General features: G+C 41.4%; 1 protein-coding gene across 1 annotated transcript in view; it reads right to left on the bottom strand.

Moving 5' to 3' along the window:
- The window catches only part of VPS53 (VPS53 subunit of GARP complex), a 267,635-nt gene that overhangs the window by 170,120 nt on the left and 77,462 nt on the right, over positions 1–20,053 (bottom strand). Inside the window, exons 3-4 of the mRNA XM_073665297.1 lie at positions 19,847–19,896; positions 17,011–17,077 (exon numbers count right to left, since the gene is read on the bottom strand). Of these exons, the coding sequence (XP_073521398.1) occupies positions 17,011–17,077; positions 19,847–19,896 (117 nt within the window). The remainder of the gene's footprint in view (positions 1–17,010; positions 17,078–19,846; positions 19,897–20,053) is intronic.

Genomic DNA, 20,053 nt, shown 5'->3' with positions numbered 1-20,053 from the left:
AATGTTTTAGGCTTTCTCAGGTAAGTTTTGGCAAACTCCAGCCTGGTTTTTTATGTCTCGGGGTAAGAAGTGGGGTCTTCCTGGGTGTCCTACCATACAGTCCCTTTTCATTCAGACATCGACGGATAGTACGGGTTGACACTGTTGTACCCTCGGACTGCAGGGCAGCTTGAACTTGTTTGGATGTTAGTCGAGGTTCTTTATCCACCATCCGCACAATCTTGCGTTGAAATCTCTCGTCAATTTTTCTTTTCCGTCCACATCTAGGGAGGTTAGCCACAGTGCCATGGGCTTTAAACTTCTTGATGACACTGCGCACGGAAGACACAGGAACATTCAGGTCTTTGGAGATGGACTTGTAGCCTTGAGATTGCTCATGCTTCCTCACAATTTGGTTTCTCAAGTCCTCAGACAGTTCTTTGGTCTTCTTTCTTTTCGCCATACTCAATGTGGTACACACAAGGACACAGGACAGAGGTTGAGTCAACTTTAATCCATGTTAACTGGCTGAAAGTGTGATTTAGTTATTGCCAACACCTGTTAGGTGCCATAGGTAAGTTACAGGTGCTGTTAATTACACGAATTAGAGAAGCATCACATGATTTTTCAAAGGGTGCCAATACTTTTGTCCACCCCCTTTTTTAGGTTTGGTGTGGAATTATATCCAATTTGGCTTTAGGACAATTCTTTTTGTGTTTTTTTCATTGAAGACAAATTAAATGAAGAGAATAATACCAAAGAATTTGTGATTGCAATCATTTTCAGGAAGAAACTGAGTATTATCTGACAGAATTGCAGGTGTGCCAATACTTTTGGCCAGCACTGTACGAGTACTTGTTCGGTCCAGCACTTCTGTGTTCTCTACGAGAGAGACGCCATCATACATCTCTGCCAATGGCTTATGTACGAGAGAACAACACAATCGGCAGTCCAAAATTGGACATGCCTGATTGACATCTCCCCAGTCAATTAGTTGATCAGCGCCCCCTTACACATTAAGGGGCCAGTCAATATAGATGAATGCGACCAACATTAGCTTAATATATATGGGGGGACAGGAGATGTTGAACATATTGTTATATAGTGTTGGACGAATGGATTCAGTAAAGCTTAGTACCTTCATTTAAATTCTTGCTTACTTTAGATGCAGTAGTCCCGGGGGTGGTCTTAAGAGTCTAGTGATTGACAGACTTCCTCAAATAGCTAAAAGTGACCTGGTTAGCGCCTCCTTAATAATTCCACATCATGATCTCTCTAACAAGTACCCCTAACAGGAGCAAGTAAAGTAAATGGATGTGGATTATCTGACAATCACTACTATATTTTGGCTCAATATAAACGTATTCCAGCTATATCTAAAAGGAAAAAACTGCGGCAACTTCACAATAATGTGTCACTACGTCACAGCTTTATGGAACACATAAAAGTTTTCTACACAAGCAGCCAGCTATTATAACCAGAGGCGGACAGGGATTCACACTGGTCTACGTTGGCAAATGCTACTGCAAAAGTCAGCACGGAAGCACATTATCCATTTGTTTTCTATAGACTTTTGGAGCAACTGCAAGCTGAATTCTACAGTCTGTACAGCTAAGCCATGTACAAAGGCCATGGGGATCAGTGAAGCCACTTATAAACATCTGTTTGGTCCTTTTAGTCCAAAATGTTGTTACATATAAATGAAGCTAATGTAATAAATCATAACATAGTAAAACAGTCCACACTCCCATCTTTATCCCTCCATGACAAGTGGCTTTTCCAACAGATCTAGCCAGGGCAATAAATCAGTATACTAAACCATATACAATATTTCTTATTGTGGCATGGCTGCAGTTAGTGATATCACAATACATACTGTAGATAGTACTAAAGTAATTCATAGCAAAAATATATATCATATTAATAGGTAGAGAGATTATACATTTGTTCAAAACCATTTTATTATTTGCACTACCTTATTACAAATTATTCTTTTGCATGCAGCCTAGAGGTGAGAGTTTTTTGTTTCATTCATTTTACTTTTTCTGCAGTTTCAAGAGACATTACAGTAAATTAAATGTAGTCAAGAGAGGATAAAGTGCATTTATTAATCTAATAATCTCAGTAGTTGTATTGTATAGTGTAATACATGTAACTTTTTAAACTCGTTTTATGAACTATAGAAAAATTAAGATACAAAATAGCATTACATTGGGGAAAAGAACTGAAAAAGTAGAATCATCGATACATGTATCCATAGTATACAGTTTAATATAGATACATAGCCCATGGGGGTTGGGTAAATATTTAAGGAGTGGGTGGGGAATGTGGGACAGATGCTGCAAGTTTCCTATATTATTCACCAGAAATGTATACATTTATAGGTAAAATCTAAGCCAGCTCACAGCAACCTCCCTCACAGATACGGACTTTGAAATAGTTTCTTTGGTGAAAATGTTTTTGTGATGGGTCCACACATCCGCTGAGAACAGACAACGCAAACAAATCTTTGGGAATATTGAGACAGGTAGATGCTGGAGAGTCAACAGTAAAAAATTATTTCCAACATACAGAAATATCAGAACAAAACTAAATTGTAATGGTGAACTGTACATGGAAACTTGGTAGCTTTTAATAGGGCTTCCATGGAGAGATTTTGCACAAGGCACTCCATTTAAAGGAGTTATCCACAACTTGGACAACCCCTTCTGGATCATAGATCTGCCATGTGAAATAATAGCAGCTATACTCACGGAAGAATTAAGAGCTGGAATGGCACCCGCACTGGAGAGGCGTATAGATATTATTTCACATGGGGGAACTCTTAAGAAGAGGTTGTCCCAGTAGTGGACATCTCCTTTAACACGTTCAAGAGGAAAACTGGCATTCAGCCATCAACCCCTATAAAAGGAATCTGGATTACAGCAGGGTGCCCTTGGTTACATCCTTGATGTAGCTGCCGGCCCATAGAAAAAGCCAAGTCAAAACCAGAAAGGGCAGATATGGGACAAAATCAGGTGACAAGGATGAGATCAGTAGGTGGCCAAGGTCAAATCCTAAGAAAAGCAGAAGGTAAAGTCAGCCGAGGTCAGCTACAGGAATCAAGCAAGCAGGGTCAAATATCAGAGCAAGAGTTTAGTGGGAGGAAAGGATACACCACTGAAGAATAATCTGGTTCAGGGTTGATATATATTATAGCCTTCTATGTAATAAAAGCTCTCCCAAAATTTGCAAGAAATTTTTGCATACAGCCAGGGGTGGATTAAGAGTAGCAAGTGCCCCGGGCAGTTTAGAAGGCGCGGGCCCCCACACACAAACCTGATGTATCACGTGACATGTCACATGATCCCCTGTGATAGTTCACGTGAAATTAATTTGGCACAATATTAATATATTAATTATAATAATTTTTTTACATTAATTGTATGACTTAATATTGAGCACAATTAAGTATGCTGACATCCCCTATATACAGTATGAGACCCTACATACAATATGAGCTGCCACAATCCTCCTATACACAGCAGGAGGCCGCACGTAGCCATCTATACACAGCGGGAGGCCGAACGTAGCCACCAATACACAGCGGGAGGCCGCACGTAGTCACCTATACACAGCGGGAGGCCGCACGTAGCCACCTATACACAGCGGGAGGCCGCACGTAGCCACCTATACACAGCGGGAGGCCGCACGTAGCCATCTATACACAGCGGGAGGCCGCACGTAGCCACCTATACACAGCGGGAGGTCGCACGTCGCCACCTATACACAGCGGGAAGCCGCACGACGCCATCTATACAAAGCGGGAGGCCGAACAACGCCATCTATACAAAGCGGGAGGCCGAACGACGCCATCTATACAAAGCGGGAGGCCGCACGTAGCCACCAATACACAGCGGGAGGCCGCACGTAGCCACCAATACACAGCGGGAGGCCGCACGTAGCCACCAGTACACAGCGGGAGGCCGCACGTAGCCACCTATACAAAGCGGGAGGCCGCACGTAGCCACCTATACACAGCGGGAGGCCGCACGTAGCCACCTATACACAGCGGGAGGCCGCACGTAGCCACCTATACACAGCGGGAGGCCGCACGTAGCCACCTATACACAGCGGGAGGCAGCAAGTAGCCATCTATACACAGCGGGAAGCCGCACGTAGCCATCTATACACAGCGGGAGGCCGCACGTAGCCATCTATACACAGCGGGAGGCCGCACGTAGCCATCTATACACAGCGGGAGGCCGCACGTAGCCATCTATACACAGCGGGAAGCCGCACGTAGCCATCTATACACAGCGGGAAGCCGCACGTAGCCATCTATACACAGCGGGAGGCCGCACGTAGCCATCTATACACAGCGGGAGGCCGCACGTAGCCATATATACACAGCGGGAGGCCGAACAGTGCCATCTATACACAGCGGGAGGCCGCACAGTGCCATCTATACACAGCGGGAGGCAGCACAGTGCCATCTATACACAGCGAGAGGCCGCACAGTGCCATCTATACACAGCGGGAGGCCGCACGTAGCCATCTATACACAGCGGGAGGCCGCACGTAGCCATCTATACACAGCGGGAGGCCGCACGTAGCCATCTATACACAGCAGGAGGCCGCACGAAGCCATCTATACACAGCAGGAGGCCGCACAAAGCCATCTATACACAGCAGGGGGCCGCACGGCGCCATCTATACACAGCAGGAGGCCGCATGGCGCCCCCCAGATACAGCGGGAGGCCGCACGGCTCCCCCCCAGAGACAGCAGGAGGCCGCATGGCGCCCCCCCCAGAGACAGCGGGAGGCCGCACACAGTCACGCACACACAAACATATACAGACATATACATACACGCATAAACACATCTGAAACACAAAAATACATATAAAACAGACATCACACAATGATATCTGCACACACACACACACACACACACACTATCCCCCGGCTCCCGCCGTCCAGCTCCTCTCCGGTGGTAAGCAGAAGTGTAGGGCGCGCACTGCGTGACGTCACACTAGCAGACACGGCCGCGCACAGGGCCGTGTCTCCTAGCTGTGATGCAACCGGGCCAGCACACAGGGAAGTTAACAGGTGCAGTGCTGGCCAGGCCGAAGAAGCAGCAGCCGTGCGCCGTTGCTGGGGGAGCGGTCAGGGGGCCCCCCGCCTCTGACTGCCGGTATGTGCCGCGGCGCCGCACATATTCTAATGAGGGCAATCTGGCCATGGACCCCCCGGAGCCCCGGGCCCCTGGGCGGTAGCCCAAATTGCCCTCATTATAATCCGCCTATGCATACAGCATTGAAAATAAGAATGGCTACTAAGGGGAGTCAAAGGTTATATTGTATGTTAATGGACTGCACAGGATGTACGGTAAGCTCTGCATACAGGTGCATCTCACTAAATTAGAATATCATCAAAAAGTTAATTTCAGTTCTTCAATACAAAAAGTGAAACTCCTATTATATAGAGTCATTACAACCAGAGTGATCTATTTCAACTGTTTATTTCTGTTAATGTTGATGATTATGGCTTACAGCCAATGAAAACACAAAAGTCATTATCTCAGTAAATTAGAATACTTTATAACATCAGCCTGAAAAATGTTTTTAAAATCTGAAATGTTGGCCTATTGAAATGTATGTTCAGTAAATGCCCTCAATACTTGGTCGGGGTTCCTTTTGCATCAATTACTGCATCAATGCGGCGTGGCGTGGAAGCGATCAGCCTGTGGCACTGCTGAGGTGTTATGGAAGCTCAGGTTGCTTTGATAGCAGCCTTCAGCTCGTCTGCATTGTTGGGTCTGGTGTCTCTCATCTTCCTCTTGACAATACCCTATAGATTCTCTATTGGGTTAAGGTCAGGCGAGTTTTCTGGCCAATCAAGAACAGTGATAAACCAGGTATTGGTACTTTTGGCAGTGTGGACAGGTGTCAAGTCCTGTTGGAGAAAGAAATTGCCATCTCCAAAAAGCTTGTCGGTAGAGGGAAGCATGAAGTGCTCTAAAATTTCCTGGTAGACTGCTGCGCTGACTTTGGTCTTGATAAAACACAGTGGACCTACACCAGTAGATGACATGGCTCCCCAAACCATCACTGATTGTGGAAACTTCACACTAGACCTAGCAGCTTGGATTGTGTGCCTCTCCACTCTTCCTCTAGACTCTGAGACCTTGATTTCCAAATGAAAATTGGAACTCTGGGACCTTGTGGAGTGTGTCAATGACTGCCTTTTGGACATCTGTCAAGTCAGCAGTCGTCCACATGATTGCGGAGCCTACTGAAACAGACTAAGGGGCCTTTTTAAATGCTTAGGAAGCATTTGCAGGTGTTCTTTATTATTTTCATTTACTGAGATAATGACTTTTGTGTTTTCATAGGCTGTAAGCCATAATCATCAACATTAACAGAAATAAACACTTGAAATAGATCACTCTGTTTGTAATGACTCTATATAAATATATGAGTTTCACTTTTTGTATTGAGGAACTGAAATAAATTAATTTTTTGATGATATTCTAATTTAGTGAGATGCACCTGTATGTGTAGACTAAATAATGATATGCTGAATTCTAATTAAAAAGGATGCAAAAGCTGATTCAATGGACAAAACAGCATTAACTTTATTACTTTAACAAAATCCAAAATTAATAGGACTCAATGACAATTTTAGAAAAATATTTTTTAGATGTATATACATAGATATACAAATACATTTTTTAACCTAAGTCATAGTAGGTAGATATATTAGTATTTTTCAATTTACACCTTTTAACTCATTATTTTTGTAACTACCTTCAGCTGCCATGTGCGCCTTTGAGAGGCGCAATCGCTGACTGCTCAGTACGCATCACATGACCACAGCTGCAGCCGCCGTTGACATCCACTGATGTCATGTCAATGATGATGTCACGTCTGGACTTCCTTGACTCACCCAGGTGTGACACATCCTCTCTGATTGACTGGGCTGTGGGCAGCGCTTCATCGCACGTCACAGTCCAGTATCCAGCGCATGCTTGTGGCAAATGAAAGCAGAGGAGACCGGGAAAGCGCACGCTGGATACTGGGCAGTGATGTGTAAATCAATCATCGGGGTGTGTGCGACTGTCACGCCTGGGTAAATTCAGGAAATCCAGAAGTTGACGTGACATCAGCACATGTCAGCGACGGCTGCAGCCAGGGTCACGTGATGCAGACTGAGCAAGCAGAGCTAGCGCCGCTCACAGGCACATATGGCAGCAGAAGGTAATTCCATAAATACTTAGTCAAATGGTGTAAATCGAAGGGGGCATTATACAATGTAGTGGACTTAAGCATGCTACTATTGGTTCAACTAACAGCTCTTTAGTGTGCTGCTTAGGAGGGTGAAGCACTCAGCTCATGTACGCAGAGTGCATACAGAGCGGTGTACAGGCTCAACAGAAAGTCTATAAGCCCGTGCACAGAGCAGTGTACAGATTGATAGACTTTCTAACGAGCCCGCTTGGGGAATGCAAGGGTTGCATGCTATAGCCGACTGAGGAACGCACCTCAGAAATATTTTTTGAGGGACCTTTGAGGATCTTAGGGCCCAAACCTCGCAGATCAGCAACATATCTAAAAGGGAATAAATAGCTATATATATTTTCCCTATAATTTTTTAAAAATTTTTGAGAATATTTTAAATAGTTATATTCCAAGGATGTGATTCATTTAAAAATTGAAAAACAGATTCAAATAACTGAACAACAATATAATAAGCATCGCCTTCACTTCCTTCAATAGAGAAATGTAGTCCTTGGGTGTTGAGCAGCCCCATGGAATGCTGACAGCTGTTACCATCTGACTTTGGCATTTAACAGCTTTACAAGGTTAAGGACCTCCTTGAAAGTGAAGCTTAGACAACTCGGAACTACGTTTCCTTTGATGAGTTATTTAATTTGCAGCCTCCTGCTGTCAGTGTGTAAAAAGACAGACTGTGCAGATTCCACATTTTTCTTCCTGTAATGGCGGCCGTTCAATCAACATATACATAATGTTTTACTACAATACGTAGGATTATACGGCAAAGTGATACAAGCGAAGACATATTTCTTCCTGCTGGAAAAGTGAATTTGAACCATAAATAGAAGTGCACACCATTTATATAGCACAGTAAGCACCAAAAATGATCTATAGGTATACAGCTAATAATAGGACACAAGGGCACCGACCTGTCAGGTCTACCACAGTGGTCATAAAGCGATCTCCTCTTATTTCATCGCTGAGTAAACAAGGTACCCACTAGGGGCTTGTTATTGAGACAGCTAATTCTATACAAGCAGCTCAGTGTGGAGTTAGCCAACATTGGGCATTAGGACTAAATAGCAGAAAATCAGATCTTACCCAATAATGACATTTACACTGTAGCAGAATTTACATGCATGTTAAAGCAAAGGGCAAGGATACGGTCAAATTCTCTTTTAAAGCTTGCTCAATTTTCATTAACTCGTTCGTTTTTGGATCAGTGATTGTTGTCCAAAGGGTTTTTAAAAATTTTATAGTAAGGAGCATAGAACATACTGAAACTCAGTAGATTATGAGTATGTTGACTTAAGACTTAGGCAGGACTATCCCCAACCTGGTGTAGTTATAACACAATATGCCTGGCTTAAAAAAAAAAAAAAAGAACTGGATTTAAATGTACAACAAAACCGGGGTCTAAAAAGAACTCAAGAGACCCGAAGAAGCGAGGGCGAAACGCGCGTAGGGGCGCGAGGACGCATACTCGCCACTGGGAACTTGATTAAGTACAATATTCTTACTTTAATTATGCAAGGCCCATGATCACCAACATAGGATCTATATCAGGTTTCATGGTTGCATCTGTGGAGCTAATAATAATATACAGAAATTATGGTCAAAGAAGTTCCACAAGGAGTATTATATAGTGGAACCATATTCACCATTGCCAAATGCACTAGCCACTTTACTTAGGGTTCGCAAGTTCATGTTGTATTGCTGCATAATATCAATTAGTTATCTTACTCATGATACAGTGGTGGAGGACTGTGTTCTCATTTTGTAGCACCATGCTGCTGTAATTTTTTTTAAACTTTTTTCTCAATAAAGAGGATATATTTTTTCCATAAAACTCTGGTCTCTTGGGTTCTTTTTAGACCCCGGTTTTGTTGTAGATGATATTTTGGAGTTATGTGATGTGATATACATAAGGATACTAATGAGTTTAATATTGTGGATTTAAATGTGCCAAATTTGTGAATCTATAGGCTGGCAATGCAATGTTATTTACCCCAATTTCTGGGATAAATTAAAGTAAATTCGCTGGGCTCAGGGAGGCAGTGTTACATTCTTCCTTTTTAAAAAAAAAAGAAAAAAAAAGTGCCATGAGCAGCAAAAAAAGACAACATTTTTTGAAAAACCCTTGTAAACCAAAGATTGCAAATTACTAAACCTGACACCATTGTGAATCAGTTCAAAGTGAGATAAATAACATCTTTCCCATGTTCAGGCATGTTGGATTTTCTAGGGCTACGTTCACATGTCCAGTAATCTTCAGTTAGAACGTATCCAGCAGCAATCCATTGACAAAAAAGCTTTCAACTTTTTCAACTGTATCAGTTTTTTTTTTTTTTTTTACATTTAAGTCTATGCAGAACGGATCCATTAAATAGCCTTCTGGGTTTTTTTTTTTCCTTTGAAAAAGATTTGTTTTTTGCTTAATGGATCAGTTTCGAATGAAAGAAAAACTAATGGCTAATTAACGGATCCGTTTTCCATTGGCTTCGATGTAGAAAAAAAAAATGGATCCAGTAGAAATCATGTTTTTTTTTAACCGGACAAAAAGTTGTGTCTGCACAACTTTTTTGTCAACAGATTGCTGCTGAATCCATTCTAACAGATGATTACTGGACATGTGAACATAAATGTTATAAATAAAGCTAAGAGGTTGTCTAGTTTATATATACGATTAGTTTATTATCGGTGGACAGACACAATGTCCCTTTATCTGCACATGAGACCACATCAGCTATAAAGAATGTCTTTCTCTAGACGTCCAGGCCTTTCTTGCCACTACATGAACACTGCACTTATTTCACATAATACCATGTAATGTTTCATTTCCCCTGTGATGGCGCTACAATTGATTTCTTTCTGCAAGGTTCCCCAGGAGTCTACAGTTAATCATTGGGCACCCCAAGAGCCTATTGTCCAGAGACCATTCTAACAAAACAGAGCTGCTAAACCCATCCAACCTAATATTTGGAACCTAAGTAAATCTCAGCGCTGCTTGCTCAGCTTTTATCAGAATTTGACATAGTAAGCAGTAGACATGTGCTAAAATACTTAAAAGGGGTTTTCCCAAGAACAAAGTACATTTACTTAATAGATCTTGGAATAATAAGTTTCACAATTGGATGTGGTTAAATGAAAATTTCCTGTGCTGAGATAATCTTATAAATGTGCCCCTGCTGTGTAATGGCTGTGTCTGACCGTACAGGGACATGGTCTGATCATACCACATCTCCTGGGCAGGGAAGGAAGCAAAAGAGTATACAGACAGGACAGCATGGGAAAGCTGCTGATTTTTTGCGAGGGAAAACAATGTTTTAACTCAAAGTAAGAATCAGCTGTGATCCCGTGCTGTAATGTCTGTATACTCTTTTGCTTCCCCCCCTGCCCAGGAGCTGTGGTATGATCAGACCATGTTCCTGCACGGTCAGACACAGCCATTACACTGGACATAACAGGGGCACATTTATAACATTACCTCAGCACAGGAACAATTTTTTTAAAACACATATAATTGTGAAACGTATTATTCAATTGATTAAAATGTTGATTCAAATTAATTTTGTTCATGGGAAAACCCCTTTAAGGAAAACAAAGTCACAAGAGAGACTCGAAAACATCAAGCAATCAGCGTGCATTTACACTGGCCGATCATGGCCAATAAACGACTGACGATTGGCTTACATGTAGCCCATCATGTTTTCAGGATTTCCTTAGTATTGCACTGTTTCTGATGCCTTGATGGTAATTCCATCACCTGTGCAATACTGAGGAAATCCTGAAAACCTGATCTGTTGGGGGCCGGGAGGACTGGAGTGCGGGAAACACTGATGTAAGCCAATCAGAGCTCGTTTAAATGTGGAAAAAAAGTTTATAAATTCGGCAACCATATTTTATACTGAGGACCATAAAAACGTGGAACTTCAATTGCAGGTTGTGCCTTGAGTCAAGGGGGGGGGGGGGTTATCTCTTGGAGTAAAGAGCATATCATTCTTGATATCTAAGCATGGTTGGTACAAGCTTCAAAAGATAGTATATGTTCATCTGCCCATCTAATCTGGGCATCCTCTGTCCTCTCTAGTAAGTGGTAAGGGATACAAGAAAATGAACTATTGAAAATTAATTGTACTACCGCTCCTTATTAACTCAGTGCCTTGTTATAGACTTGAAAATAACCTAGCAAATTTACAGCCAGTCCTGGAAACTTAAGCCCAGTACAGGGGATATAAAAAGATGAACTGGACAATTAAAAGGGGCTCAAATGCTGGGGGGTCAGCCAAGTCTGAGTGTGTTCCAACATTCTCCTACCCTCAGGGAAACAGAATAATATCTATAGATTGAAACATTTAGGCATTTTCTGTTATTTCCCTTTTTTTTTTTTGCACATCTGTATGCAGCCTTATTTTGTGTCTTTTTACACTAAAAGCAAGAAAAGATATACACTAGCGCCCTAGCTATAAAGGTAAAAGAGGTAGGTGAGAGTGAAGAAGCTGCAGACAGACACAAGCGTCCTGTGTGAAAGTTCGTGATATATTAAAATAAAATTCTGTCGCACTTACTCACTGAGCATATAAGGATAGAACGATCCCAGATAGAAATGACCTACTGACCCATCTACAATCAGATACTGAATCCCATAAGAAAAAGGTTAGATCATCAAGAAGTAGATATTGCAAATATATTTATGTAACAAAGAGATACAATAAAAAGATATATTAGTGTTTAGTCCATATAAAATAGTCCTAATGGTAATATCCTTGGGTATACAGATGCACTAAGTACACCCGCAATGAGTAAAGCTATTGCACTTCAAACGATTGCTGGTTCAAAAAAGTCTGTTTCAAGAAATAATGTGCTGATTGTACCTGGTAGCTTTAGATGTTATTAGCCATGTGCCGTCGGTATGCGGCGCGTTGAAGCAAATTACTCACTGAACTTGATGGATGCCAGCCTAGTGCCGTCAGGATCTGATGCATGAGAGCAGGCTGTGGATGAAGCTGCGTCGGTAGAGCCAGATGCATGCGGGAGCAGAAGAGCTGTGTACGTAGAGCCAGGGGCGCACCGGCCGGTAGCATCCCTGGATACCAAGCTGGAAATGATCGGCGTGCTGGAGAAGGTGTGTGACGTCACCAGGTATGGAGACCCAGGAAGACCAAAAAGCAAACCTTTGCTTTTTGGTCTTCCTGGGTCTCCGTAACTAGTGATAACCTTGTGATAACTGTTTAACAGACTCAATGCACTTATGCACATTTCCGCTATGTTTTTTTTAACAGGAATTATCACCAATGCTACATCAGGGAATTTATCACAGTATAATTACCCAGATGTGCTTTACAAGAAAGATATATTCATAGGAAACATCTGAAAAGAAAAGGCAAGGAAAACTCAAGGTCGTATATTTACTAGTATTTTTGGTGGAGGGAAAAATAACTTTCTAGGTGGTCATGCCTGATAATGGACTGTGTTATTTCCATTAGCCTGTGATAAATAGATCCAAAATAAAAGCTAAAATATACCATAATCTCAAGATCTACACAAATGTAGCACAAAAACATTTATTCCCTCCCTAAACTACTCTCCACTTTATAGAGAATAAACCACATCTGCCCAAATTATTAGCTCTGGAATGCGATCTCAAGTATGCAGTCTAGGCTTTAATTACAGTTAATGCTATGCAGATATACAAGATTACTTACTGTTATTTAGGTTTTCTCACAAATTCTAAAAATGAACGTACGTCTTCTATAAAGCATCTAAAGGGGAGATTTATTGTGTTGAATGCATCAGACTTCTGGTGCAATTTTAGACCCTCATTCCTCCAAAAAAAAATGTCTTTCATTGCTTACACCATATTTATTATATTTTAGACACATTCTCCATCTTGTTTAAAGGGCATGGCTCAGTAAGAAAAAGAGTATGACCCAACATGCATCAGGAATGCGCCACAATTTTGGTGCAAAACTGCACAAGGTCAGTCAACTAATAGGTGGCTTAAACTTAACCGAGAGAGTCTTAATATACGCCAGCTTTATTAAATAGCATGAATATCTATGATAAAGTGGCTTTTAAGCATGCATGTTTGCAATGTGTAAGAATTAGAGACAGTATTGATAAATGTGCCCCTGTACCTTTACAACTACAACCTTTATTCTAGTTTACACTGCAAATTTTCTACCTGGATGTTTCAAACCTAAAATCCACAGCCTTTTGCCAGTAGCAGCTTATTACAGTTCATATAATTGCAGTGATTTTCTAACAATCTTTTCTTACTGGGGCTTTGGTTGTTTGTACGTCTTGGTTTTACTAGAAACCAGCTCTCCATGCATTGACTGAGTTTATAAAAAGCTGCCAGGCCAAACTGCAGCAGAAAGAACGAGAAAGGGATAGAGCCGAAGACTAAACCTATTTTGGGGCAGAAAGTGAATTTCAGATACTCTACAGCGTATAAGACAAAGTATATAAAGTTCAGCCAAATCTAATCATTGGGTTCTAAAGTGGTGAAGCCAAGGTTAGGGCTACAAGAGGACAAGTCCCAGATAAGTTGAGCAACCAAAAAATTGTGCAATTTTTTTCTAACTTTCTCCAGCCTAAAATATTACCAGGTAAGCAAAACCCAAAGCCAGGAGGACTTGAATACAATTTTATGACCTTAAAGAGGTTATCCGGGGAGATTTTATTTTTTTCCTACTGGACTCAGAACTGACAGTTGCTCTTGCTCCTTGCTCTTCCTCTTCCTCTTCCGGACTGCTGTCTACGGCACATGAATACTGTCATTATTGCAGCCGGCTGTCAATCAGCATGACATCGGCAGTCACATCCCGACAACAGAGCAGAGTGGGAGAGTAACGACTGTTTTGTCGATGTGACGTCACTGGAAGCATCAGGATCGCCAGGAGGAGCGGTCCATCGCTGTTCTGAGCTGGCAGAGATCTGAGCCAGGCACAACAGGCAATTAGTTAGCAACCACCTGCCTGGAAGTTCCCATGCCCCTAAAAAAATAGTCCAGGATAACCCCTTTAAATGATATAAATTCTAATTGTTTTATTTATTTGTATTCTATTTTCTGTACATGATTATTATTCAGAGATTTTTTTACACCAAGCTACATGGACATAAGAGATGGAAATACCTTTGAAAGAAATCTGTGCAGAGATCATTATACAGGAGAGTGGAGGAGGTGAGCTGTGACCATTATTGTCTATACCATTATCCTATGTTCTCTATTCCATCTGTGCAATCAATGTGTTACCCATCATAATCCTGCCAGCGATAATGGCATGACTTTTGAGAAGTGATGGGTACAGAACAGTGTATATCCATCTATTGTGAGGCGCAGTGGTCCCATAGTATGAATAGTGACATGGAAAATGATATCAAAAGAAATAAATATATTTTATATTGCCAATATTTTGGAAAATTGGTTCAAACAATATACTATTTTCGGACTGTATTCTTTTGAGACTTCTTACACTAAAAACTTATTCCCATTAAATTTGAAGAGATTTATTTATGTTCCTTAAAATAAGAGTAAAATATGGGTATTAAATATATTTAAATAATAAAATAGAAAAATAAAAGAATTATTCTGTATATCTTTGCTGCCCTCTTCGGGGCTAGTGCTTGGGAAATGCTATATCTCAGCAGAAGACTATCCATTGAATGACCACTAGATTTACCAGTAGAGGTAAAATAAGGATAACGGCTGTGATGGTGAAGTAGGAATCCTTAAGTAAGACTGCTAATAGTAACCAAGGAACTAAATTTCAAGACATCACCAGTTATTATAAATGATGGCTCACTGATGAAACGCAGAAATTATGCAAACAATATAGGTATATATTAATATGTTTATTTAATTTTTAACTATGGCATATAATACGACCAGCAATCAAAAAGAAAAAAACAACTGAATTGAATTGAAGTGCCAAAGCTTTCAAGGAAATCTGCTCCTCCCTTCATAGGAATTTTCACACCCAGCCTAAGCCATTTCCACACATGAAAGGAGGTGACCAGCCTTCAGGTTTTATTTTGGTCTAAACATTTTTAGTTCATACTGCAAGAACAGGAAATGGCCAAAATAAACTTACATGAATGGCTGAAAGAGCTGGCTATCATTACAAAATCAAAATAGCGTGCCAATCTTCTAAGGGAAATCAGCACATAGTAGTAGTGGGGAGTCACAGGGCGGTTTATTAAAAGAAGCATTCATTGCTCTAATGTGTAGATGTCAAACTGAAGCCCAGGGCCAAATCCGGCCTGCAGTGTAATTATATTAGGCCTGCGAGATAATACTAAATGCCTACTAGAGCTAGCCTGCCAGTAGACAGCGCATGCACGGCTAATGCTACAAATCCCGCGTTTCCGGTCCGGCGCGCTCCCTGGTTACTACAAGGCCGTTTATAACACACCCCCTAGTAATGCGCTCCCCAGCTATGGCGCCTTGCCTGACCGGCATTCACCTGAGAGTGAAGTTCCCTCCTCTTCACCCTACATCAGCGTGTACTTCCCTTGTGCTCTCCCATACATGTCAGCGGGCATAGGGCCTACTACCCCATATCTCCTCCACAAGCTGGGCACAGGCATGAGGCCCATTACGAGCACACACTGAAAAGTGAAGGCCTTGCCAGGGTCAGAGAAAAATCACCTTCCTTTGCCAAAGCATTACGGGGACAAGCTTGGGTGCCTATGGCAGACAATGGCAATACCCCTAGACCTACAGGAGGGGAGATCCATACACGTACTATATTTTAAAGGGAATTTATCACAAGGTTTCTACTACCCAATCTGAGAGCAACATCATGTAAAGGCAGAGACCCTGATTCCAGCGATGCATCACTTTACTTGAAATCTGTGTTCTCCGCTGCACATCTACCAGTTCTCTGCACGCAAAGCTCTGTATAACCTCATCCACACCAATGATTGGAGCGTGTGTGGTTGGACTACTTGGCAGCAGGATTACCAGTCTTCTAATGATAATTTACTGCTGATAAAACAATAATTTTATAAAAACTACAATAAGCAGACCAGTCGTGACATACCGTTAGAATTGAGGTCTCTGCACCTACATTATGCTGCTCTCCGATTAGATAGCGAAAACCTGGTGACAGATTCCCATTGAGAGACACACAATGAACAAAATAAATATAAGACCGTGGATCTTCACAAAGAATACCTCTGACAGATGCTATTAGATCCAGCAGAAAAAAAACATACATAAAGAAAACAGTTGTGACCTCTATGAGGTGAATTGGGGCCTATAGATAGATGTGACATAATTGCTGCGTGCTTTCCTGGCACAGTGGGAACGTAGCCCTGATAAAGTATTATACTAGCCATCATAATTCCTCAAAGAAGAATCTACCTGGAAGACCTGAGATAAAAAAAAAAGAGATTAGTACCGAAAGTATCAAAAGAACTGAAGAGAAAGTCTTCCAAGTGCCCACAGGGTCACTACTCCAGGGCACAGGGTCACTACTCCAGGGCACAGGGTCACTACTCCAGGGCACAGGGTCACTACTCCAGGGCACAGGGTCACTACTCCAGGGCACAGGGTCACTACTCCAGGGCACAGGGTCACTACTCCAGGGCACAGGGTCACTACTCCAGGGCACAGGGTCACTGTGGAACAAGCGAGATCCTGATAACTGCACAGTAAAAACAATGTCTTACGAATGTTTCCAGAGTCACTTACTAAAGACTGTTGGCAAATACAGAAGCATTCTTCAAAACAGAAAGAATAGGAACATTTAGAATGAATGCATACCTGTCTCCCATCCTGGCCAACGTTTGTTTGACCTCGTACTACAGTTCTTATACTGTCATCCAGACGTCTGGAACACAAAAAACATATTTGTCATACTACTGCATTACAGTGTTACTTACTCGTTCTTCCGAAAGCCATTATGTGACATCACATAAAATCTATTCTTTGAAATGAAGTAAGACCGAATTGAGACAGTAGGTTTCAGAACACTCAAATGGAACAAAGCCTTCAAAACCACTAATGACAGAATGTCTGTATCATGCCCCTTGTGCCCTTAACTATGCAAAACATAGTATCATTTATTGCCCAGATTGTTCCTTTTGACGGAACCTGTCAGGTCCCTGAATTCTCAGAAACCCCCCAGTATAATTTAGAACACAAATCCAGTTTCCCAATAATCTGTCCAATACCTGACACATAAGCATTTTACAGGCTGTAACGTGTGATTGACATTTTCCTGGCTTGCTGGGGGTCTCCTCCTCTATGCCTAGGAAGCATAGACACTACATGGGTTTGCGACACTTTATGCACAGAAGACGCAACGAGTGAGGAGAATGCCAATCCCTCCCAATGGGGCATGATTACAGCATGTAAAGCCAGACTACTCTTAGTGAAGAAACGCCCCCCCCCGGTCTAGTCAGGAACATTAGCATATACAAAGGACAGCATTAAATCTTATATTTCCTTAATAACATCTATTTTCTTAGTTATCAGAGACATTAGAAAGTGAATACAACTACCCAATAAATTGTACTGGTGGTGATTTCTGAGACTTCAACGACCCTACAGGTTCCCTTTAAAAGAGGACACAGACATTTTTCTAATTTAATCCAGTCATCTGTTTGTTTTCTTTAAAGGGAATTGGTCAGCAGAATTTTACACTCCAAATTATTTATATTCACATATAGCTCTTTCAAAGACAAGTCCAGCAATAACCATTACATGGCCAGTCCATTCCTCCATTACTGAGAAATCAGCCTTACAATTCATATATAAATTAAACTGTAGCTCTGAAGCCTGGGTCATTCCAGCTCTATTCCCCACACAGCGCTGCCTCCTCCTGCTTCACTGATGGCCTCTATGCTGTGCAACTTCAGGCAAAGGGGTCACCAGTCAAGCAGGAGGAGGTCAGCTGGGCAGGGAATAGAGCTGGAGTGACAGAAGTTTCAGATCTTCAGCCTTATTTGCATATCAATTAAAACACTGATTTCTCAGTAACAGAGGAATGGACTGGCCATGAATAAGTACTGCTGGACTTCTCTTTCATATAGCTACATGCATAAATAAATAGTTTGTCGGGGGGTGTTGAAATCCTGCTGATAGATTCGCTTAAAAGGGAACCTGTCACCGGAATTAAACAGATGGCATGATGATATAGTACTTGTTAAAAAGTCTTTTATCTAGGAATGTAAAATGAGCACAGGCCGTGTGTACAGAGCTTACCAGGAGTTATAGAGATGGAGGAATGAGGAGCCATGGTGTCCAGGCTCTTGGCATGTTAATTCTCTCTTGATTGATAACCCGCTGTGCGATTGAAGTCATCAGTCGCTGTGCTGAAAGTGGGATGTCAATCAAATCAGAATGGGTATGGCTGGAGCCAGAACACTGACTCTGCCCAGCTCCAGTACCCAACCCCATTTCTCCGAGTAACCTCGCTATATATAGAGAAAGCCAGCGTCAAACATCATTTTCTCCAAATGGTAAAATAAACCTCATACACAGCAGTATATTTACAACGCTGCCAACACATATTATATCATTAGGTCTTTAGATTAAACAGTATGCCCCTTTACATGAGCAGTTACAACTGATTTTATTATAAACCACATAGGGCTCCTGTACATTTTACACATAGCTTTTTAGGACAACTCTATCCCTGAATTAAGTGAATGGTAGAAAATATTTACCAAAAATAACGTCACGGTTTCAAGCTATAGACACTGGGTTTATCAAACCTGGTGTAAAACTAGACGAGAAGCCAAAGAGCAAACAAATTGTTTCTTTCAAATACTGAAAAATGAGACTGAGAACTCAACTGGTTACTCTGGGCAATGGCAATATTTCGATAAACAGGATTTTGGATCAAAATGTGATTCTTCTGTTTCAATAGAGGGAGTTAGTTTAGGTCTGTTTTGTTTGTAGATAACCTCATAAATGGCAGAAAACATTAAAGGGGTTTTCCCACAAACAAAGTACATTTTAGTTGAAAGATCTGCGAATAAAAATGAAGTTTCACAATTGGATGTGTTAAAAAAAAAATGTCCCTGTGCTGAGATAATCTTATAAATGTGCCCCTGCTGTGTACTGTGTAATGGCTGTGTCTGACCGTACCACGTCACCTGGGCAGGGGAGGAAGTAAAAAAGTATATAGATGTTACAGCACGGGATTGCAGCTGATTCTTTCTGTGAGGTAAAACGTGTTTTTAAACAGGCAGTGAAATGTTTTACCTCACAGAAAGCAGCAGCTGTGATCCCATACTGTAATGTCTGTAATATCTTTTGCTTCCTCCTCTGCCCAGGAGATGTGATATGATCAGACCATGTTCCTGTACGGTCAGACACAGCCATTACACAGTACATAGCAGGGGCACATTTATAAGATTATCTCAGCACATGAACATTTTTTTTTTTTTTTTTCACATCCAATTCTAGAACTTATTCCAAGATCTATTGATTAAAATATACTTTGTTCACAGGACAACCCCTTTAAGAATATTACAGATAAATGCACACTGGCGCCATAGGTAGAACTCAACACATTAGGCTTCTTTCATGTGTTTATGAAGATTAAGCATATACTATAATAAAAATATTGCTGCAATAATATCTTTTTTACCTTATTTTTAGACGGATTTTGTTCACAACATCATCAATGTTTGATAAGGACTGCAAAAAAAGAGAAACATTACCAAAAATTAGACCCACAAAAAGTGGCAAATGGTCTTGCAATTACAGCCTGTAAGCCCTTTCATAAATGTATAAACTAATTTGTGATAAAACCAATAAAAAGCTGTTCATGGTCATTATATCGTTACTAGATGGT

Source organism: Phyllobates terribilis, unplaced genomic scaffold, assembly GCF_046119375.1.
Source record: "Phyllobates terribilis strain yellow unplaced genomic scaffold, ASM4611937v1 Scaffold_2__4_contigs__length_985480577, whole genome shotgun sequence".
In the NCBI taxonomy this organism is placed as follows: Eukaryota; Metazoa; Chordata; class Amphibia; order Anura; family Dendrobatidae; genus Phyllobates; species Phyllobates terribilis.
The sequence above is the reverse complement of the archived record's forward strand: the minus strand, read 5'-3'. Positions and strand labels throughout refer to the sequence as shown.